Below are 22,940 nucleotides of genomic sequence, written 5' to 3' on the forward strand. Positions count from 1 at the left end.
TCCCAAGATCCCCCAGAAAAGGGACAGAGCCTGGAGAAAAGGCTTTAATGTGCAGTGGGCGGCAGGGAGGAGCAGCGGGGGCCGAGGAGGAGTGGGGCGTCCCGACCCGGGCACGGGGGGCCGCCGCGGGGCAGGGAGGGGGCTTAGAAGCATTTTCGGTGGACGATGGATGGTCCGGCCTCGTCGTACTCGGGTTTGCTGATCCACATCTGCTGGAATGTGGAGAGGGACGCCAGGATGGAGCCACCGATCCACACCGAGTACTTCCGTTCTGGTGGGGCGATGATCTGCCGAGACACAGGTTGTTGGGATGCACCCCTGATCCCCGCCAAAGACCTGCACCAGCAGAGGACTTGGGGTGTTGGTGGCTATGGTTTCCACCACCACCACCTACTTTGATCTTCATGGTGCTGGGAGCCAGCGCCGTGATCTCCTTCTGCATGCGGTCGGCGATGCCGGGGTACATGGTGGTGCCGCCAGACAACACATTGTTGGCATAGAGGTCCTTGCGGATGTCGATGTCGCACTTCATGATGGAATTGTAGGTTGTCTCATGGATGCCGGCTGACTCCATGCCTGGAGTGGAACGGGGCTGTCAGCATGCTGACCCCCAGCCCTGTCTCCTCAGGGTGCCCCAGAAGAGCCTCAGGGTCACCCATGGGTTTGTCTCCCTCATTTGGGGTGCAGAGGGCTCGGGGGAGCCCCAGAACACCTCTGCAGGGCACCTGGGGGAGCTGGTTGCCCACTGGTGGGGCAGTGGGGATGGGGGGCAACCATCTAGGGGCCTGGCAGGACGATTCAATGTGGGCTCACCAATGAAGGAGGGCTGGAAGAGGGTCTCGGGGCAGCGGAAACGCTCATTCCCGATGGTGATGACCTGCCCGTCGGGGAGCTCGTAGCTCTTCTCCAGCGAGGAAGAGGAGGCAGCCGTGGCCATCTCGTTCTCAAAGTCGAGGGCCACATAGCAGAGCTTCTCCTTGATGTCACGCACAATTTCCCGCTCGGCTGCAGTAGAGGATGGCAAACAGGCTCAACCCAGTGCCGTGGCGGCGCTGCAGGGTCCCCAACCACCCCGTACCCCCTCCCCAGCCTCCTACCGGTGGTGACAAAGGAGTAGCCCCTCTCGGTGAGGATCTTCATGAGGTAGTCGGTGAGGTCGCGGCCGGCCAAGTCAAGACGCATGATGGCATGGGGCAGAGCGTAGCCCTCGTAGATGGGCACGTTGTGGGTGACGCCATCCCCAGAATCGAGGACGATGCCTGGGAAGCGGGGGAAGGTGAGGGACGGGGCTCGAAGCCGGCTCGGCCCCTTCCCTGTCACAACTGGTCCCTGGGCGCTGGCTGCCGCGTGTCCTACTCACCGGTTGTGCGGCCGGAGGCGTAGAGGGAGAGGACGGCTTGGATGGCGACGTACATGGCAGGGACATTAAAGGTTTCAAACATGATCTGGGAGGGCAGGTGAGAGGGGCAGCGGGTTAGGGGTCATTCCACCTCGACCCAGAGGGTCCCACCCCAGGGGTCCAATGGCACTCTACCTGGGTCATCTTCTCCCGGTTGGCCTTGGGGTTGAGGGGTGCCTCGGTGAGCAGGGTCGGGTGCTCCTCGGGGGCCACGCGCAGCTCGTTGTAGAAGGAGTGGTGCCAGATCTAAGGCAGGCGAAGGGGAATTCGGGTCTCAGCCCAAACCGAAGGCAGGGCAGGACCCTCTCCCTGACCCAGGGTGGCCCGGTGGGGGTCTCACCTTCTCCATGTCATCCCAGTTGGTGATGATGCCGTGCTCGATGGGGTATTTGAGTGTGAGGATGCCCCTCTTGCTCTGCGCCTCATCACCCACGTAGCTGTCCTTCTGCCCCATGCCTACCATGACACCCTAACGGCGGTGAGAGACACGGCCTCGTTAGCCTCATCCCGGTGATTAAATGAGGAGGGGGTGGCCGGGGACTGGTACCCACCTGGTGCCGGGGCCGCCCCACGATGGAGGGAAAGACGGCGCGGGGGGCATCGTCACCGGCAAAGCCGGCTTTGCAGAGGCCGGAGCCATTGTCGCAGACCAGGGCCGTGGTCTCCTCCTCGCACATGGTGGGGCCGGGAGCGGCTGGCGTTCAGGGGGACCTGGGGGAAAAGCTGGGGTGCGGGGGAAAAGGGCATTAAAGGGTGGGTAGGGACAGGGTTTTGCCGCGCCACCGTGTCCGGTGTTGGATGGTGGAAGGGTTGGAGTCCTTGGGGACGCGCAGCCCCGTAAAATCCTCCGTGGGCTGTGCCAAGTGGGTGCTGGCCCCGCTGCGGTGATGCCAGGGGATGCTCATCCCCATGGGCGCTGCTCCACAACGATGCTGCTTCTCCATCCTGCACTGGCCGGTGCCCCACAGAGGGGCCAAAGCCTGCTGCCCGCGACCCCGGTCGCTGCCCCCGGCGTGGGCAGTGGGAAGGCGGGCGATGCCCTCTCCTCTGGTCCCATCTCGGCAACCTCTTGTGGCTCTGCCCTCGCATCCTTTCCCAAACATGGGAAAAAAAAGCCCTTTCCGGGGGGTGTCCCCACTCTGCTGGCAGATGTGCTCCCGAATCTGGAGGGAAGCTGGTAAAAACCTCGCAGGAGCCCAAAAAGAATAAAACCAAAATCCCGGGGATTTCTGGAAGAGCACGACCCGCTTTGGCTGCAGCCCAGTTCCCATCGCCTCCATGGAAGCTCCTGGCTGCGAGGTCATGCTGGGGTTGGCGCCCACCCTGTGCCATGCCAATCGAGCTGGGTCACCCCGTAAGTGCTGGGTCACCCCAAACCCCCCTGGGGTGTTTTTCCTTCCCGTTATCTTGCAAGGAAAAGGGAAAGCAGGGCTGGGCAGTACTCACCGCGGCGGCGAGAGCTCCTTTCCTCTGGGACCGAGTCCCGATGTGCCTTTGGTATAAATACCAGCGAGCCCGTGAAACCTCAGAGGCGGATCCTCTCTAAACAAAGACCCTAAATAGGCTAAGTGATGGTGTGGTGGCCATATGGCCATATAAGGTGTTTTATTTCATTAAATTGACCTTGGACTGATGGTAGGACCCAGCACGGTTAATTATTGTAAGAAAAATCTCTGTCAGGATGCTTAGGAGGCAACACCCCAGTTATGAGCCTGTTCCTTTTACGCTCCGCTCCGATAAACAAGTGAGACATAAGTCCTTATAAGTGATGGTCTCGGCAAAAAGGAGGTGGAAGCATCTCCGGGTCTTGGGGAGAGCGTGGAGAACCACCCCCCCACCCCGGGTGGAGGTGGGGGTCAGGCAGTGCCGTGGGGGACACCCCGGAGCAGGGAGAAGGTGGCATTGACAACACCCTGGGAACACACCAGGCTGGTGCATCGCTTCCTCCCGGCCTCTCCTCTCCCGTGTCTCCCTGGCATCCAACACCTTTGGGATGCCTCTCCTCTCCCGTGTCTCCCTGGCATCCGGCACCTTTGGGATGCCTCTCCTCTCCCGTGTCTCCCTGGCATCCGGCACCTTTGGGATGCCTCTCCTCTCCCGTGTCTCCCTGGCATCCGGCACCTTTGGGATGCCTCTCCTGTCCCGTGTCTCCCTGGCATCCGGCACCTTTGGGATGCCTCTCCTCTCCCATGTCTCCCTGGCATCCGGCACCTTTGGGATGCCTCTCCTCTCCCGTGTCTCCCTGGCATCCAACACCTTTGGGATGCCTCTCCTCTCCCGTGTCTCCCTGGCATCCGGCACCTTTGGGATGCCTCTCCCCGGGATTCTCTCGTGCTGCCCCAGTTTTGGGCTTTTGGTCCCAAATCCTCAGCTGGAGCAGAGCCAGGACCAGAGGGTCAGAAGCCAAGCCCTGCGTCATGGGCGCACGCAGCTCTCACCCTGGGAGGATTTTGGAGGCAGGAGGACCCAAACCCTCAAGGGGCGATGCGGGTGCTGTCACCCCCCTGCCCGAATGCAGCGTTGGGGCCAGAGACACCCCAACCCCATGGCTGCAGCCTCGGCAGACGCCAACCAGCGGCTGCCAAATGCCCAACTGCCTTTTTAAGGGCAGCGGCCCCGCAGCGTGGGCCCTCCCGAGCACTGGGGCAGGGGGTGGCAGGAGCGATGCACTGGAGCTTCCCCCAGGAGCTACAAGAACTCAGGTGCAGACAGGGAAACTGAGGCACGAGGTCGTGGGTGGCCTCCTACAGGGCACGTGGGTCCTGAGCAGGGACGAAGAGTCACAGGTACAGCAATGAGGACAAGAACTGCAGGGACCCACCATCACCAGAAGGGATCCGAATCCCAGTGTCACCCCATGGTGCAGGACAGGGACACGGCCCCCTCGGCACAGCCAGCCCGCTCGCACCCCCAGCAAGGTCTCCAGGCTCTGCCCAGCCATTCCCTTTCCTCCAGGAAAACCTCAGCACTCAGGAACTGCATTTGGCCCGTGGCTCTGCACTCGCCGGTGTCCCCAGCGCACGCCCCAAGCCCCGGGGACCGCTGCCGCCTCGCACCCCAGCCTGGTTCCCTTGGGCTGCCGCCAAACATGAGGTCACCGAGGCAAAAGGTTGCCATATATGACATGCTGAGAAAGAAAAAAACATAACCCCGAAGCCAGAACGGGGAAAAGAAGAGGGGATTGGATGGAGGCAGCGGCCCAGGCCGGTGCTGGGAGAGCCGCTGGCAGGACCCTGCCCTGCCAGGGCGGCGTGAACCGTGCCCAGAGCCACCTCGAGCCCCGGGATGGCGCAAACCGCAGCTGCCAGCCTGGCACCCCGCGCCGCAGCACCCGGCACAGCGCTTTTCCAGCCCCGGAGACGGGTGGGTTGGCTCAAAGCTTCCCATCCCCGCAGGATTCCCAGCTCACCTCGATCCACAGCACCGCAGCCGGCCGGGACGGGAGGCCCGGCACGGGCAGTTGGAAGCTGGGACCACGGCAGCGAGGCCTGGAGCCAGAGCAGGCGTGCAGCCTAAAAAGGAAAGGTTTGGCCACCACAGCCAATCCAGCCACCGGCTCTGCCAGGGCTCGGCGGCCGCGAGGAGCGTGGCGATGGCCCTGGGATGCTGCAGGAACGCCAGGCATCCCGCGGCCCAGGCAAGGCTGGCTGGGGCTGGGCTGACCGTGGGATGAGGAGGGGGGCAATCCCTGCTTTGCCAGGGATTTCAAAACTCCCGGCGCACGGGCCGGCCCTTGGCACCTCCCTATAAGGGTAATGTTCACGCTTTAAACCTCTTGGGCTGCTGTTGAGGATGGACAAACTGGCAGCGGGAGCTTGGGCAGGGATTTGGGGCTGTTCCCATCCCCGAGGCAGAGCGAAGCATCACTCCCTGCCTGCAAGACCCCTCCACCGCACCCCCTCAAACACACACCCTGCATTACTGCGGAAAATAAAGTATTCCTGCAAAGCGTAGTGTTTGTGGCAGGAGCTAAACCTGAACAACGAACCCCGTTTTGAGTGGTTTTAAGGTAAAAAGAGTCACATCTGGTGCAGCTGGACAGAGGGCTGGGTTAGTGGGTCACAGGCAGTAGTGTGGGGGTATCAGCATTCACCCCACTCACAAACTGACAATACAGAGACACTTTAAGTGAAAAAATGTGAATAAAAAGGTGCCAGCTCAGAGGGGAGGGCAGCAGCTGGGCACTGGCACGAGAAACACAGCCCTTCCATACGGCCACGCTGTGCGGCAGCTGAAAAATTTCCCCTAAGGGTTTATTGGTCACTAGGACGAGTCACACTTTGCCACCAGCTCCTCTCCCTGAGCGGTGATCTCTGCTCGAGTTCGCTCAGCAACGCACCCGTAAGCGATGGGAAGCTGAGATAACTGCTGGGATATTCACCCCTAAACTGAAGGAATCGCTGCTTTGCCAGACAGGATTCCATCCTCTATGTCCCCATGGGGGTGCAGGACAGACTGCCCCATTCTGGGCATGGCTGGGGGATGAACACCCCTACACCCCCCCCGCATAGTTTAAATCCATCAGGATTCAATTCCTGCAGCTGCCCCGAGGTGCCCTCGCTGCCCTCCCACTGCCAGGACCAGCCTGGTTTCCCAAACCGACCGCAAAAACGATGGCAGCAGCAGTTTTGCAGGTGGAAGTCAAGGAGATGGCTGTTACAAATAAACACAATCCCGAAATGAATCGATTCTCACCCTGCTCTGAGCCATGCCGGACCACTCCGACCCCCCCGGCCAGCTTGAAGAACACAAGTGGCAAAAGGAACCCAGCCAAAATAACATAATCCTCCGGTGTTAAACTGGACACCAAGAGATTTTGTGTGTAGAACACGGGACAGGACACACAGAACATGCATGTACGCGGGCCAGGTGGGAAGGCAGCTCCAGCCACGTGCTGATCATCACAGCATCCCGACAGAGGGTGTGCAGCTGGGGTGGGTCACGCTCAGCCCGTGGAGACCAGATGCCTTCCACCTTTCCATATGGCTTCTTCCCTTCCAATGCCGGCAGAGGCGAGGGCGGACGCTCGGCATGGATAGTGCAGGGAAGGAAAACCACTGCTTGATGTCCCATGAGAGTATTTTGGAGGAGGTCTCCGGCTGGTGTACCGCTTAACGGCAACATCAAGAGTGCTTGGGTTTGGCAAGGACAGGCTTCATAGTGCTTTGAGAAGTGCAGAGGCCATCGGGGGTAGAGATGATCGAGGACTGAAGTGGCGCAAGCTGCTGGAGTCCCATCTCAGAGAGGCAATGGTCTTGCAGAGCCTTCATGGAGCAGCGCTGCAGCCAAGAGCCCAAGAGCCTCCTCCATGGTAACAGCAGCAAGAAGCAGAACCAAAACCCTCGCTGGGCAGCCCACAGGCCAGAGTGAATCCCCCATCCAGGAAAAGGCATACAGGAACCGGAGGCGTCCCTCACCGCTTCTGGGATGAAGCAGCTTGTGCAAAGCAGTGTCACATCCAGGACCTTCTCCACTGAAACGGGTTCCCAATGGAGGTTGGGCCCTTTCTCCCCTCACCAGGCCTCTACCCAAGTACCAGTAAGCAGAACTCACCCTGGCCCAGCGGTGATAATCTTGCACGGGTTAAAAGAGGTTAAGAAGGTTCAGACTTAAACTATAGCAGACTCATCTGCTCCAGCCAGCGGCTCTGGGGAACACCCAGCAGCCCAGAGAGAGAGGCAAGACAAAGCATGGGTTAATTTGGGCAAGTCCCACTTTGGAAAGCACTTGAAGAGGTTTCCACACCTCATGGTTGCAGCAAATCACGGAGAAACCCCTCAAGCTGTTCAAGCTACAGATTAGAATATTAAACAATTGCTTCAGTGTTAGCTCCTGTCTTTGTGTTTCCAGTTAGCTTTCCCCCACACCGTGAACCCCGGCACCGCTTTGCCCGCCCCATGGCAGGCACTGAGGTTTCACATGGACCCACTGAGGTCAGGGTACCGATTTCACCGCGATTATTGGAGGAGGAAGGGGAAGGATCACTACACGGTAGAAATCATCTGCTACGGGAGAAAAACAATTTCCCTAGGCCTAGAGGGAAGGTTGGTGGTTTTCTGTAAACGGTTAAGGCAAGAGGCCTATCGGAGATCCAGCAGGACCACATCTCTCTCGACTACCGATACATGATTGCAGGTCTGGAAGAAAAGAGAAGAGAAAGAGGGGACAGGCCGTTATTCAGATGTTCCCACAGCTCGGGTGGGTGTCTTCCTCCCAACACAACCTGCACTCAGCCTCCCTCACCAAACAGGCCCCTCGGACCGGACTCAGGGCCCTGCCTAGTGCCACACAGAGGCCACAGCAGGACACAAACACAAATCCCCCTCTCTCTCTCTCAAATACAAACTTTTGCTGCTGCCTTGACCCACATCTGCAGAGAAGCGCCACACCTCCAACACATGCAAACAAGTCAGAAAGCTTCTGCACCTCAACTCTAGGAGGGAGAAGCCGCTGCCAGGCTGACCCTCCTCCTCTTGTCCTGGGTCACAGCCTCACACCTCGACATCGGTATAAATCCAACTGAAGTGTCCAACATGCTGAATTGCGGTCCTACAGCCCCTGCTGCCTCCTGGGGTGACTTACAGTGAAGAGAGGGGGGTCTTTGGAGTGTGGGTGGAATCCTTTCTGTCGGCATGAAGAGATCTCCTCCAGGCCATGCTCCGTCAGTTTGAAAAAACCCGTCCTAGAGCAAGTAAACACAAGCCCTGTGTAGCTGAAGCCTCTCCAGACAGAATCACCTCCTTCTGTGTCTCAAGGCTTGAGTCTGCTCTTCTCGAGCAAGCAGAGATGCATGTTCCTCTGCCCAGGAACCCTCCTCTCACCAGCCCTGTGGATGCAGACTGGTCTCCTTTCACAGAACCACTGCCCAGACATGACCCCTGCTCCAGCTCAGGAAAGCTGTCGAATCACACATGCTCCTCCAACTCCTTTTCGTAAAGCTTTTCTTGTGTGACTTTTATTCCCACCCCAGGAATCCGATAGAGGAAGGGTCATCATAAACAGCCCTTCTGGAGAGGCTAGACCCACTGTTCACCTTTTTGGTTGGGCAGGACAGGCAGAGAGAAAGGCCTTCCCTGTCCCACATTCACACTTACTCCTGGTATTTTGGAGAACACACAATGGCAATGGACTCCGGCAACATCATCTGGTAGGAGCAGTGCGTGTGCAGGTCAACACTAGAGAGGAAGGCTGTCTGTGTGGGGTGAGTCTGAAACACAGGATAGAAAACATGAGAGGAAGCCACAGCAGGGTCAGGATTGTCCAAAGGGACTGCAACCGCCCAGAGAAGGCTGCAGCAAAGAGATGCAGCTCCTTGGATGGCACAGAGACCATGCTTGCACACTGAAAGTGATTTTGGATGGCCCCAAAACATGTGCTTCTCTTTCCCATTCGGAGCACGTACAGGAGGGACTCTACATTGCTGCCCATACCCCAGGGAAAGTCACACTTTGAGGTACAATGCTGCCCTTACTTTCGTGTGTGTCTCCCTGCGGGGCACCTCACGCGTTCCTGAAGCGCAGTTGCCTCTGCATCACCAGGCATGTAACGCGCTGCCAAAGCGCTTCACGATACCGCGCTCCACCACAACAGCCAAGGGCTGTGCGGTCACAGACCACCGCCACCACATCCAGCTCCGCTGACTGCCAGGTTTCACAGCTCAACCCTTGCCGGAAGGTCTTTCTCTTTTTGCTTGTTGGGTCTTTGTTGCCCAGACCAGCAGAAAGGTCAAAGGGATTCCTGAGCATCCCTGGATGTGGCAGGGCCGCCACTGAAGAGTTAACACCCAAAGCAGACACCCGCACACATCAGGCACACGCAGCAGGCATTGATTTGTCAAAGCTTGCGAGGCAGCTGCTGCTTTCGAGAGATTACTCAGCAGCACCGAACGTTTTGCTTGGCACCGATCCGACTGCCAAAGGCTCCGCGGGGACAGCAGGGCAGTGCTGAAGCCAGCGGAGGAATCTGGAACTGGCACATCCCGTGCAGAGCAGCATGTGGCTGTCTGTAAAAAGCAGCACTACTCCAGGGACGCATCGTGGGAGAGGCCCTGCGCTGGCAGCAGGAGCTGGGGATGCCCCGACAGTGCTCCTGGAGTCAGCTTTTAGCTGGATGAAACGAGTGACACACCCAATATTGAACTTTTAAAGGGCCTGGCGCTTTAAGAAGGGAACCAAACTTACAACGGGCCCGGACTTCTCCAGTGCTGTGAGTAATGACTGAGACTGCACCAGAGGGAGAAATCTAAGCAGAGGACACTGCCTGCTCCATGTCGCCTCCTCCAGTAAATTCTCTTCCATCAGCCTTGCTCCACGCACCCCTTTCCCTTCTGCCTGAATGCAAGGCCAGTTGGGAAGTGAAAAAAGAATGAGACTCACATGGATCCAGCCTAGCGTAACAAGGCCGTGCTGATCCTGGATCATAAAGAGCTCCTCTTCATTCTCTGTGTTGCAATAATCGGGGCCTCCGTGCTGCTTGGGAACGATGACGTGGGTTATCGTGAACTCGTTCCTCATCTGGAAGGCAGCACAGGGAGGCTATTACCCATTGGACACCTCCAGGCAGGAAGCGCTCCTGCTGCCCACTGGCACAAAGGTGATTTCCTAAGCTTTGGGAATGCAGTACTTCTGCATTCACCCCTCAGAGGCCCAGTCAGCAGAGCAGCAGTTCTGGAAACAACCTATGGATGCAACAACCATCCATTTACAAGTCACAGAAATGGTAACTGCAAGTTATTGACAGAGGAGTTGTAGGATTTTGAGTATGAGCATGATCCACAGCTTCCTATTTCATTATCCCTCCCATGCAGAGCACCCACAAAAGCTCACAGAAGTCCTGGACACCTGCCAAAGTGAACCTCTCGACTCACTAGGAGATGATGCAACACAATTAGTCACCATGTCTCTGGAAGCAGCTGGATTGCAGAAAGCCACTACATCAAACAACTTCATTTCAAAGCAAACTTCTGCAAGCAAAGCAGCCCCGAGTGACTCAGGGGAGCCAGGCCTGGAGCTGCCCACAGAAACCTCTGCATGCAAACTCTGTGGAGCAGAATTCACTGTCTCCGGTCAGTGCCGGCACAGTCACATCTGGGTGAGGGTCCTTGTTCACAGCTGGGACACCTCAGTTGTGCTGGGACTGAAAGCACAAGCCAGCAGGGCTGCCCATCACCCGCAGCGTGGGAGCACGGGAGGCAGGAGCCCAGCGGCCATCAACAGGACAGAGGGAGGTGAACACCGTAGGGGACTCGGTGGCTGGCACCTCACTCTGCATAAGCAAATCCTGATACTCAAGGGAGGAAAAGGAGAGGCAGGTCATCTCCAAGACGCACACGAAACGTTATCCCCAACACAAGAAGGACATGGAACTGTTGGAACAGGTCCAGATGAGGCCACAGAGACGATCCAAGGGGTGGAGCAGCTCTGCTATGAGGGCAGGCTGAGAGAGTTGGGGTTTTCCAGCCTGGAGAAGAGAAGGCTCCAGGGAGACCTTAGAGCGGGCTCCAGTATTGAAAGGGGCTCCAAGAAAGCTAGGGACACACACAACTTTTAACAAGGGTATGCAGTGATAGGATGAAGGGGAATGGCTTTAAATTGGAAGGGGGAATTCTTCACCATGAGGGTGGGGAGGCTCTGGCCCAGGTTGCCCAGAGAAGTGGTGGCTGCCCCATCCCTGGAGGGGTTCCAGGCCAGGCTGGATGGGGCTTGGAGCCCCTGATCCAGTGGGAGGTGTCCCTGCCCATGGCAGGAGGTGGGACTGGATGGGCTTTGAGGTCCCCTCCAACCCAAACCATTCTATGAAATCCTACTCATCAGTGAGACAGCACTACAGCCTTCTGTGATAGAAATCAGAATCCTCTGGCCATTTCCAAAGCTATTGCACCTTGACAAAAGGCCCCTGCGCCACTTCCAGGGAGTTAACTAGGATTATCACCTTACCAGTTTACCGCAGAGGATCCCACATGTCTCCACACCCCGGACCGTGTTGGCATCAGCCAGCTGGAGGAATTTCTGGCAGAGCTCCCTAGGGACAATGACCTGGCGAAGGACTTCTGTGCTTGCATCTGAGGGGAGAATGGGAGCACAGTGAGCGGCGACAGTTGGGAAACTGGAGAAATGTTCCCTTAGGTCGGTATCTGAAGGGGTTAGACTGAAAAAATCCAGCCTGGAAACATTAACTCCTCTAATGCCTACTCTCCCCACGAAAGTCACAGATAAATGAGGTCACTGTGACACTCACAAAGCATAATCACTACCTCTTTCAAAACAGGGAGACAGAGAGAAAGGCACCGTTAGCAGCTTGCCAAAACCTGGTATTTTGTTAATGAAAATGGAACCATAATCAATTAAAAAATGCCATTTAAAGCATGTGTCACCGGCCAAGAACCAGCCATTTGGAAATGTCTGAATTGGTATTTTTGAGCCATAATGGGCAGAAGAAGAGAACTGGGTGATCCCAGCCAGGAACTAAACCCTGATCTCCAGCAATTATTTGGATCTTGGAAGATCAAAAACCAAGCAGGCTGGAGGCTCTAGCTCAGCAGACAGACTGGGCTGGAGAAGCGTGCGTGACTGATTCCCAGGAGGAGACAGTTCTCTCCAGCCCTGCAAACCTTTACTGGACAACAGGGAGAACATTCGGTGACTGGGAAGGCAAACCCTTAGGAAGGGATTGAGTCACGATCAGATACTTCCAAGAGCCTCAGACAAATCATCTCCTCGGCTGCATTAGGCTCAGCCCCAGCAAGGGAGAAGGTACTAACTGTTTTCCGTGCTCCCCAAAGCACTAGGTTTCAAGGACCTGTCCACAACAGGAGGTTTGGATGAGACAGTCCCTGCTGATGGACTTGCAGGGTGAACTGGAGAGACGGGAACCTTTGGGGTTAAATCAGTCGGGGGCTTTTCCACGCCAGGGATGAGAGGTCCGTCCTGAGATTCGAGATTCTGCTCTGGCTTTCCAAATTCCTGCACTATCCTCAGACGTTCCTTTTCCAGTTCCTGTCGTCGAATCATCTCCTCGAAGGCATGAAACTGCTCTTGCTCTGCCTGCTGCTGTTTCATCAGGGCTACCCGATTCCTCTCCTCTTCCAGCTGCTGCTGTAAAGCCAAATTGTGTGCAAATTACTCTTCCTCCTCCTTCTGCAAGGAGAAACATGCCATGGGACACCAGCAGAGAGGGGAACACAAGCGTGAGGCAGGACACAAAGCCTACAAACTGCCGACTCTCTGCAGTCCCAGGCTTCTTCTAGAGGGTCTGCAAAAGGTAATCAAACAGCACTCCTTGCAAGAAAGCTTCAGGCTGCGAAACAGAGATCTGCATTTCCGTAAGGAGAGCCAGCCAGACCAGTGTAGTGAAACTGCTGCCTTGCCCTCCCTCCATCACAGAAATATAACTCCAGGTTGATTTCCCTTTATCCTAGCTCTACAATCGCACTCATCTGCAACAAGACTGCCTGCAGAGCCTTCTGCTTTGCCGACAGAACCCCAGATCCCCACCTGCACCGTAACCAGCTGTCTGCTGAGTTTCTGGATCATAAGACCTACAGCTCATGCTGGGACAAAAGGGAAAAAAACAAACAAGTAACAGTCCCAGCTCAGCTGCCTCCAGGATGTGCACTGAAAGGAATTGCAAGGATACCTGTGACAGATTCACCTACGTTTGACAGCCCCGAGGTGACAAGGCTGCACCCTGCAAGCTGAGGCTACCAAGACTTTATGTTTCAGAGCGTCCAGGTAAGCCCTGGAGACCTGCCCTCTTCAAACCCTTCGGGTCTGAGGGTCTTTTGGGGAGCACAGGCCTCCAGCCTCCTTGCACTCACCTCCTGCTCCTTGTGCTTAGCATAGTCCTTGGCGTACCTCTTTAACAGCTCCTCCTTGAGCTCCTCCGCTCTGGGGAAGGCTACTTCTTTGAGTTTCTGAAGGAGGAAAAACAGTCATAAGAACGTCTGGCCCCAAGGCAAGAAAACCAAGATCTGAACAGTTGGGAGACTCAATGGATGTGTAGGAAGGACCCAGAGACTATAAGCCAGGCATCCACTTGTTCCCGATGCTGGAAGGGCCGAGCAGCTTCACTATCATGTGTGGACAGGCTGCAGCAGGGATATGTAACCAGGTGGCACAGACAGCATCGCAAACAACACTGAGCAAGAGCTTTGGCTGCATTGTCCTTTGCTCTTCCAGTGAGTGCTGAGCTGAGCAGCGGTAGCTTCTTACGGCTGTAAGCAATCTCCAAAGATCCCCTGGCAAATCCCTTGAGGACCAACACATTGGGCATCCAGCCACCATGTATGGAAAAGCCAGGTGGTATTTAAAACGCAGGGAGTTAACAGGAAAAAAAGCACACCCCAGCACTCAATAGAAAGCAAACAGGACAACCACAGCTAACAGGATAAGAACCCAAACCATAATTCCCAAGGGGTCAGGACTGCCTGGTCAAGGCAATGCTTCTCAGTGTTTGTGTGGATCTCCACCCATGAAAAGCCAAGGCTGATGACCCCAAAACACTTCCAACAGCAGCCATTAACGACTCAGCAATGTTACTACTTACTTTCACCGTCTCCCTCTTTTCAGGTATGACAGCAGTTTTGTAATCGCGGTGTTGTGGCAGCTTCTCGATGAAGAGCCTGTAAGCACAGGAGAGAAACTGCCTTTCAGAATCACAGCAGAAAGGGAGGACAAGCACGGGACAGTAAGTGGCATTTTGGGGGTATGGATCATTCAGCACTGTCCCCTTGCTCCACCACCTCCCTGGGCCCCGTGCACTCCATGGCACGCAGGGGTTCTCATTCAGTCCCAGGGGAGCACCACACACAGGAGATTTTTCTTCCATCTGGACTTAGGAAATGTTCCTCAGGGATAAATACATTTGTTTCGAACAGAAATATCAATAAGCTGGTCTAAACCACCAAGGATGCTGGCAGCAATTCAGAAAGTTCCTTGGGCACCTGCCTGCACCTCTGTGAGCATCCAAGGGGATGAGAGATGAGCTCAAGGACTCGGCTGACTCAGTGCTCACACCAGGCTTCTGCATAGGGGAATAAAGAGCTGCAAGAGACGAGGAAACTATCTTAGACCTTGAAAAAGAAAACTCACAGGTAAGCTAAAAGCAAGCTCCCAACATCCCCAGCTGCATCATCAGAAGCCTCGTGGCTCCAGGGCCCGACTGCTCCAGAAGATCAGGACAATATTTCAGCCCACAGGGCTATTTCTGAGCAGATTTCTGGGAAAGAAATCAAAATTGGGCTCAACATCACCCCACTCCCAGCACAACTACAAACAGGTTCATGTTCAGCTTCTCTACTGACAGAATAGCCGTCCCTCCCTTCCAGGGAGCCCTGCGGGACACAGGGGTGAAGACGCAGAGAAAGAGCACTAGAAAAAGGCAAAAAAAGCCTGCAGACACAGGCAGTTGACTCTGTGAGGCTTCCCAGGCTTGAGGTTTCCCCAAGGTAGCACAGCCAGCAAGTCGCCAGCGGTGCTCTAGCAGATCACATGCTCAGGGTGAGCTCACGCGGAGCTCAGCTGGGTCCTCGTCTCCTGTAAGCGGAGCTGAGCTTGCTCTGAGCGTCCACAAAGCCTGTGGGCATAACACAAAAAACCTGCCCTCCTTTGTGGCTCTTGGCTATGCCACTTCAGCATCCAAAGTAGGATGGTCTCCAGACCCTCTGGAGAGAGCCTCGTGCCCAGTCACAAGGAAGAAGGGTAGCGAGACAGCAAGAAACTGCGTCCCAGGGACCAGCACAAACCAGCCAAGAAGAGCCAAGTGGGAGAAACCCAAGGGGGACAGAGAGAATGCTCTTGGCTGAGCAGCCCTGTGTGTGCAGTAAATAAACCCAGCTGCTTCAAACCCCTCAGTCCTCTGGGAAAAGAAAGGACTTTTTGCAACACTGAACGCTTCTGGTTGCCATGGAGAGCGTGAGGATGCTCTCGCCAGATACCACAGGATCAGCATAACCGCGCCACAGCCTCCAGCCACGGAGAAGCCATCGCTCCATCCGAAATACCCAGCAAGGTCCCTACTCCCGGCTGGTGGTTGCGAAGTAGGTCACTGTGTCGAGAAGACAAAACAAGGCTGTGATCATTGCCAACAGCTAGCAGATTAAAAAGGAAGGGATTAATTAAGAAGGATTAAGAGCAGATGCTGGCCTGAGGAGGATGGAAAAAACAGCAGAGACAGCTGGTTTTCCACAAGTCAGGAAGAAGGGAAAAAGTGGGCAGCATGGTGCTAGGAGGACTCAGGCAGCCAGAGGAAAACTCTGGGGCAAGACCAAGCAGCAGCAGGCTAGAGATGAGGCAGAGGACAAGCAGAAACGGTTTGTGGTTCCCATCAACAGCCCAGCTGAGGCTTGGCAAGACTGAGCCCTGCAGCTCCCAGCACTAGGAGTTCTGGGCTTGTCCAAACCTCCGCCTGCTCCCGAGTCCACTATAGCAGCAGCTGCTTGGCACCGAGCAGCCCCAGCACAGGCTATTTTTAAGCACTGCTACGACTCGCACGTCAAGCCGGCATCTCTCAAGTCCCTTGCAACGCCCCAGGCAAACCCCTGGAGCCAATCCTAGCAGCTCGCAGCCACACAGGCAAACCAGGAGCCCAAACACCACAGGAAACTCATGTCTCTCTCTCCTTCTTATTTGGCTCCAGCAAAATCAAGGCTTAGTGTGCCTGATGGCGATTGAAGGAAAGCATCCACTCAAGACACAGGTGAGTCCAGCCTGGTTATTCTCAGAGATGCCCATGCTGCCCTCTCAATGAGCTTCACTTCCACATGGGAGAGGGAGATGCTGTGCAGCCAGACACCCGCAAGAGATGGAGCTTGGCTGAAGGCCAAGCAGGGAACCTGCTGCCTCAATGGGAACCTCAGTCTGGAGATCATCCCGTGTCTAGTCAGGATTTTGCCCAAACCAACGGATCTCCATGTCACAGACCTCATTGGGTAATTCAGTCAGCCTTGGTGAGAGCTGTATAGGGAAACAGAGAGCAATCCAGCTTCCTAGAGCCACACAGACCATGCTGCCCTCCCAAGGACAACGCACTTGCTCCCACCAAACAGGCCCAGCTAAAAGCCTCTTGCATCCTCCTTGGGGCTGGTGTCCTCCTGTTCCTGAAGGTGCAGCCTGATGCAGAAAGATGCTCTGGCAGGGAGCTGGGCTCTGGGAAAGGACAGCCCTGACTGCAGATGTGGGCTGAAGCACCACAGGGAGAATTCAGGTCCTGTTTTCAGAAAGAGGGGAGAAGAGCAAGGCCCATGGGAGGCTCCAGTTACCAGCGCCAAGCTTTTGCCTCCAGGATCAGGCCCTTGGGGAAGGAAATACTTCAAGCCTGCCACTTCAGCTACAGCTTCACATCTGCATTTAAAGAAACGAGACGGTGACATTCAGCTCGTATCTTCAGACAATCCAGCGCGACAGCTTGTATTCACCAGCACTGGAGAAACCACACCAGTGAGAGCAAGTTCCTACACCTTCCTGGCAACCCAGCTAACACAAATGCCACAAAAGAAAACACGCCAGCACCAATCACCGCTATAACAGAACAGGGAAGGTGATTTTAGTTCATTTGTTTAGTTAAAGAATTTCTCCTTTGGCCCAGCTACGTAACCAGCCTGGAAACCTTCCCAAGGGTTTTACACTTCCCAGCTCCCTGTGAGCCTCCAAGGGCACTCGCTAAGATGCCCATAAAAGCTCAGGAAGTGCAAGGCGGGAAGAAAAGCTAATCAGAGAAAAATGCGTTGGATTTAAGGGGCAGGAACAGAAAATGCCCATGGAGATTCCAAACATTCTGGATAAGCGGATAGTATGGGCACAGCAGAGGCCATACCAGAGTGGCACCAGGTGAAACTGGGAGGGACAGGCTTTTGGCCTAAAAAACTACAGGAATGAGTTGCTCTGCCATCGGGATGATATTCTGAGGATCACAGTTTTAAGCCCTTTAAACACCAACGGGCACAGCTATGCAGAGGCAGATGTTGGCTTCACGCATACTCCATGATGCTCAGACACAATCCAGACCTGCCGCTATGTCACCACATTAGTGTGGTGTACGCTCCAGCTTGGCAGGCACGGCAGTGGGGTTTCAGACCCAAGATGGCTCGATTCTGGGCAGCTGCAGGGATGATGGCAAGAATACGTGGCTCTGCACTCGTCTACACGGAATGTTGACCCTGCAGCTGGAGACCCGGTAGCCGAAACACCCAACAGGCTGTTGACTGGTTTTATACATGATCCAGGACTTTCTGGAAGGGCACTCAGTACCCAGGAAAGTCACACCAGTTGATTAGAATCAGGCTCTTTGGACCTAGAATGCTCGCCTGCACTACTCCTGAGAAGGGCTTGGGTGTACGCGTGTGTATTTGGAGGGAGCAGGGGGGATTATAGCCTTTCTGAGATGTAAAACTGAACCTAGAGCTGGTCCCTGCACCTGAAAGACGCCCTCACTGCCTGCTGTAAAAAGCCACAATAAACGAAATGTAAAGCACACTTCTCCTCCGAAGGGGGGTCATTAGAGAAGCCACCAACCAGCCCAGATCCTTTCCAGGCAGACACCTGATACCGAGATTCTTCAGCATGGACCCTTGCCAATCCGTGTGACGGCATGGCCAACCTAGTGACAACTGAGGCCAACGTGGTGACAATCGAGGCCAACCTAGCCACTCTGTGGTGATAAACCACCAGGATGCTCGGACACACGCAGAGAGAAAGCCTCCCTCCTGCTGAACTGGAGAACTTCTACAGACCTCCTGCAAAGAGGCGAGCAGCGTTTGGGGGCTGGCGCCTCCCGCCTATATAAAATCTCCTCGTCAGTCCAACCAGCTGTATCCTCACCTCTGTGGTGGCCAAAATCCAAAAGTTCTGGACAGAACCCAGTTCTTCCAGCTCAGCAAGGCCTTATGATGTCTAAACACGCTCAACATACACAACGCCAAACCCACAACCACTTGTAGAGACACAGGTTACTTGCAAATGAAGCAACACTGCTCTTACGTGATGTATTTGTTGTACAGGATAAAGGCATGCTCAATATTGCCTTCCTCCAAGTAAATGGTCGCCATGCGGAGGATTTCCACTCCGGAGCGGTAGTAGCGTCGTGGTGGGATGTCCTCGTTCACTTCCACAGCGCTTCCCACCTGGATCAGTCTTCGGACTCGCTCCTCCGGTGGGAGGCTGACGTTGGCGTGGTCGGGCATAACAAATCACATCAAAGCTGCCGTGAGGCTGACAAACTCTGTGGGAGGAGAAAAGTCAAGCACATCAAAGTCAGTGTAAACCAGGTAACTCGTCCATTTTCCTCAGGACTGGCTTTCCTTGACAGAAATCATCCCCTTTCAAGGAGGAAAAGTGTTTAGTAAGTGGGCCAAGCTAGGTCCTGAGGGAGGTATTTGGGAGAAACCTTTCTCTTTTTGGGCACAGAGCTTGGATATTTATCTTTGTGACTTGAAACACAGCCAAGATCCATTCAAGATCCATCCTTCTTAATTGATTTCATATGAGGGTTGGACCCATCCTCATCCCACCTCAAGTCACGCTTCCTTCCCAACTGCCTCCACACACAAAACTAGTGCCTGTCACCAGTCTGGGGTGGGATAGCCAAAGCGTTTCACTCGGGCTTGAGCAGGAGTGCCTTCACATGGGGTTTCATCACTGCAGCCTTCACATTTTCGCTTACACAGCGGCACGACGAGGATGGAGCCGAGGGCCATCCTTCCAGCTGCTGCTGCTCAGCAGGTCCATCCCCACCCAACAAGCTTGATCCCAAACTACTCTTGCCCGAGCATGGTCGCAGTCTCTCTCTCTCAATCCCGCGCTGTGGGAGGCACACCCGTAACCCCAGGAATGCACTGCAACCCGATCCAGGCATCTGCCTCCTACTTGGTTCCTAGAAACAAACCCCTTCTCACCCACAAACCCAAGGCAGAAGCTGGTAAACTCAAAGCTGAGACTGTTCAAGGGGCAGGGAGCCCAGAAAGCCTCCGCAATGCTCTTCCTCTACACCAAAAGCAGTTTCCCCTGGAAAAGCCACCCCAGACAAGCAGGAGGATTAAACTCCCTGTGATTCCAGAACACCTTGCAAGCCTTCCAGCAACATGACTGTTGGACATCCCATACTCAACATCATGATTCACTGCGGGTCCTTCCTAAACAGAAAGATCCTGAGCAGAGCTAAGCACCACTTGAGGATCCCCAGCAGCGCAGGGGCTGCCTTTCAGGAGTTAGCTCAGAGTTGAAGGCACTTTTTAAGGCAGGCAGGCAGGCCCCCACTGCCCAGCCCGCAACCTGGGGAGCCTTCTTGGGCCTCTTGCCTGAAATAAGGGCAGTGGGATTCAGTCCTGCCAGCAGCTGCCAGCCCAAAGCGCTCGTTTACAGAGCGCGACAGAGCCACAGCTCTGAGTGGGTTTCAGCTGCTCCTCCTCACAGAGAGACTCGGCTGCTCCCCGGGCCAGAGCTCTCGGTCTCCTCCCCAAACCAAAGGCCCTCCTGACAGGTTCCACAGCCCTGCTCTCCTAGGAGAGCACTGACACAGCTCAGACACGGCAGCCCCCAGGCTCCCTCAATTCACAGAATCGCTTGGTTGGAAAAGACCTTTGAGATCGAGTTCAACCGTACCTGTCCACAACTAAACCAGATCCCCGAGCACTTCATCCACCCATCTTTTAAGCCCCTCCAGGGATGGCGACTCGACCAGCTCCCTGGCAGCCATTCCAGTGCCTGAGAACCCTTTCTGTGTAATTTTTTCTGATGTCTAATCTGAACCTGACCCAGTGCAACCTGAAGCCGTTTCCTCTCGTCCTATTGCCTGTCACTAGGGAGCAGAGCCCAGCACCCACCTCGCTACGACCTCCTTTCAAGCAGTTGTAGACAGTGATGAGGTCTCCCCTCAGCCTCCGTTTCTCCAGGCTGTACAACCCCCAGTCCCTCAGCCGCCTCTCATAAGTGCTCCAGCCTCTTCACCAGCTTTGTTGCCCTTCTCTGGGGCAGCACCTCAAGATAAACGATGCCGGCAAAGGAAGTTGCTAAGACTCATTCTGGAGTTTTAGAAAGTGAGCAGCCTTTATCAGTCCGGGCAACATGTGGGAGTGATCTCCAACAATCACGTGCAACAAGACATTGCTGTTCCACACTACATTTCCCACTTCCCTGCATATGTATAATTTTTCCCAGAAATCTTAAGCATATTCTATTACTTCGCAAGGACTAATTTTAATGTTGTTATGATCTTGAAAACGGTCAAACCTTTTGATAATTTAGAGCTTTGGAGCCAGCTCTCTGCCTTGCCTCATGTTTGAGACAGGGTGAGACTGCAAACAGAGGGGATTATAGAAAAAGACCCCTCTGTTAAGCACAGATCGCCCTGAACACGAGACCTAATGGTGTGTGGAAAAACACCGCTTGAAAAAGCATGCTATAAAAACCCATGCTATTATAGAATCATAGAACAGTTTGGGTTAGAAGGAACCTTAAAGATCATCTAGTTCCACTCCCTGCCATGGGCAGGGACACCTCCCACTGGATCAGGGTTATCCAAGCCCCATCCAACCTGGTCTTGAATCCTTCCAGGGATGGGGCAGCCACCACTGCTCTGGGCAACTTGGGCCAGGGCCTCCCCACCCTCATGGTGAAGAAATTCTTCCTAATGTCCAGTCTAAATCTGGCCCTTTTCGTACTATCACAGGGATATTCTGTCTAATTCTCAAAAAGTACAGTTACTTGATGAACTTGATTCTAGCTTAAATCAAAAGGTTCCACTTTTTGTAGTAGTACCTCGTTTTTGTAATATAATGTGCCCAAACCCCCCTGAGCTGCTCGCCCCAAACTACAGCCCCCCCACCACTGCCCACCAAGAGAATGGAGCTCTCCCCCAGGCTCCCACAGCTCCTCCCTAGCATAGGTGACCAGAAGGTCCCAGAGACTGTCCATCCCGATCCCCGGCCACCTGTCACCCCGCAGAGCAACCCCCCCACTCCCCCAGGACTGCCTGTCCTCCCCCCAGCACTCCAACGCACCCTGCGTAGACTGCTTGTGACCCCTCAGAGCCCCCTTAGCAGCCCCCCCTGCCCCTCCTAGGCAGCCTGTCCGCCACCAGAGACCCTCCCCAACTGCCTGTACCCCCTCCAAGCAGCGCCCCATCCCAACTGCCTGCCCCCCCAGAACGCCTGTCCTCCTCCAGAGCCACCCCCCCGCCTGTCTGTCCCTCCAGCAGCCCCTCCAGACTGCTTCTGTACCCTCCAAACAGCCCCCCTCGAGCCACCTGCCCCTGCCAGAGAATCTCCCCCCTCTGAGCGTCCCCCCCAGCTGCCTGTTCCCCCCCCGCCCCACAGCAGCCCCCCATGACCCCCAGACACCCCCAAGCAGCTTCCCCGCCCCACAGCAGCCCCCCCATGACCCCCGACATCCCCAAGCAGCTCCCCCGCCCCACAGCAGCCCCCCATGACCCCCCCAAGCAGCCCCCCCACCCCACAGCAGCCCCCCATGACCCCCAGACACCCCCAAGCAGCTCCCCTGCCCCACAGCAGCCCTCCCATGACCCCCACACACCTCCAAGCAGCCCCCCCGCCCCACAGCAGCCCTCCCATGACACCCAGAGACCCCCAAGCAGCCCCCCCGCCTCACAGCAGCCCTCCCATGACCCCCAGACACCCCCAAGCAGCTTCCCCGCCCCACAGCAGCTCTCCCATGACCCTCGACATCCCCAAGCAGCTCCCCCGCCCCACAGCAGCCCCCCATGACCCCCAGACACCCCCAAACAGCCCCCCCGCCTCACAGCAGCCCTCCCATGACCCCCAGACACCTCCAAGCAGCCTCCCCGCCCCAGAGCAGCTCTCCCATGAGCCCCAGACACTTCCAAGCAGCCCCCCCCCGCCCCACAGCAGCCCTCCCATGACACCCAGACACCTCCAAGCAGCCCCCCCATGGCCCCCAGGTACCCCCAAGCCCCACAGCATCCCCGCCTGCCCTCCCGGGCCCCCCAACAGAGCAGAGGGACCCCAGCAAAGCCCCCGGGGCTCCCAGCCGCCACCCCCGAGCAGGAGAGTCCCGAACCGGGTCCCCCCGAGGGATCCCTGCTGGGCGCCAGCCCCGCGCTCACCTCTCCCCGCGCCGCTTCCGGGTTCTCCCCCAAGCTCGCGCCCCGCCCCCCGCCTCGCGGCCAATCGGAAGCCGTCGCAACATCCGGGCAACCCCCAAGCCCCGCCCACAGCACGGCCTGTAGCGGCGCGGCGGCGTGACGTCACCGCGCGGCCGCCCCTCTCAAAGAGGACAGCGCTTCTCATAGGGGTCCGCGCGCCGCCCAACCCGTAATCGGCTCCTCGCTCCCCGACTCCCTCCAGCCCCGGCCCCGCCGTTCCCCACCCCAGCCTCGCTTGCACCGCTCCAGCTCCACTGTCCTTTGCCCCCCGCAGTCGTCTCCGGTACCGGCAGGCCCAGCCTCGGCCCAGATGTTGCCCTCCCCGGCCCCGCTCATAGCACCCCCGGCCCCGGCAGCCCAAGTCCTGGCCCCACGCTTGAGCCCCCCCGCCCCAACACCAAGCCTTCCAGCCTCCAGCCCCAGCTCGGGT

General features: G+C 56.3%; 2 protein-coding genes across 4 annotated transcripts; both read right to left on the bottom strand.

The window, feature by feature from the left end:
* Positions 1–31: 31 nt before the first annotated feature.
* On the bottom strand, positions 32–2,951 carry ACTG2 (actin gamma 2, smooth muscle). Its single transcript, XM_009567791.2, has 9 exons — positions 2,846–2,951; positions 1,951–2,122; positions 1,740–1,868; positions 1,535–1,645; positions 1,361–1,445; positions 1,098–1,259; positions 814–1,005; positions 395–576; positions 32–287 (listed from the first exon to the last, which is right to left on the bottom strand). Exons 2-9 carry the CDS (start codon positions 2,074–2,076, stop codon positions 144–146), a joined length of 1,131 nt encoding a protein of 376 aa, XP_009566086.2. The 5' UTR covers positions 2,077–2,122; positions 2,846–2,951; the 3' UTR covers positions 32–143.
* A 154-nt stretch (positions 2,952–3,105) lies between these two features.
* STAMBP (STAM binding protein) lies at positions 3,106–22,574 on the bottom strand. 3 transcript variants are annotated; one of them, XM_054088857.1, is made up of 10 exons: positions 22,472–22,574; positions 18,373–18,613; positions 13,943–14,018; positions 13,215–13,310; positions 12,159–12,492; positions 11,335–11,459; positions 9,775–9,912; positions 8,494–8,606; positions 7,982–8,081; positions 3,106–7,536 (listed from the first exon to the last, which is right to left on the bottom strand). In XM_054088857.1, the coding sequence occupies exons 2-10, from the start codon at positions 18,573–18,575 to the stop codon at positions 7,480–7,482; spliced, it is 1,242 nt and encodes a 413-aa protein (XP_053944832.1). In that variant the 5' UTR covers positions 18,576–18,613; positions 22,472–22,574; the 3' UTR covers positions 3,106–7,479. The 3 variants fall into 3 exon arrangements, with proteins under 3 accessions (XP_053944832.1, XP_053944833.1, XP_053944830.1); XM_054088858.1 differs by lacking the exon at positions 22,472–22,574 and adding an exon at positions 20,214–20,915; XM_054088855.1 differs by lacking the exon at positions 22,472–22,574 and having other exon boundaries at positions 12,159–12,489; positions 18,373–18,587.
* Positions 22,575–22,940: the final 366 nt, after the last annotated feature.

Source organism: Cuculus canorus, chromosome 26 (assembly GCF_017976375.1).
Source record: "Cuculus canorus isolate bCucCan1 chromosome 26, bCucCan1.pri, whole genome shotgun sequence".
NCBI lineage: Eukaryota > Metazoa > Chordata > Aves > Cuculiformes > Cuculidae > Cuculus > Cuculus canorus.

Coding starts and splice junctions, on each gene's coding strand:
- ACTG2 (XM_009567791.2), bottom strand. CDS start 2,076: ATGTGCGAGGAGGAGACCACGGCCCTGGTCTGCGACAATGGCTCCGGC. Junction 1,006..1,097: donor CTACTCCTTTGTCACCACCG/GTAGGAGGCTGG, acceptor CCTCTACTGCAG/CCGAGCGGGAAATTGTGCGT. Junction 288..394: donor CCAGCACCATGAAGATCAAA/GTAGGTGGTGGT, acceptor GTGTCTCGGCAG/ATCATCGCCCCACCAGAACG.
- STAMBP (XM_054088857.1), bottom strand. CDS start 18,575: ATGCCCGACCACGCCAACGTCAGCCTCCCACCGGAGGAGCGAGTCCGA. Junction 9,913..11,334: donor GGATCCTCTGCGGTAAACTG/GTAAGGTGATAA, acceptor GCTGCCTTCCAG/ATGAGGAACGAGTTCACGAT. Junction 8,607..9,774: donor TTACGCTAGGCTGGATCCAT/GTGAGTCTCATT, acceptor CCTGTGTTTCAG/ACTCACCCCACACAGACAGC.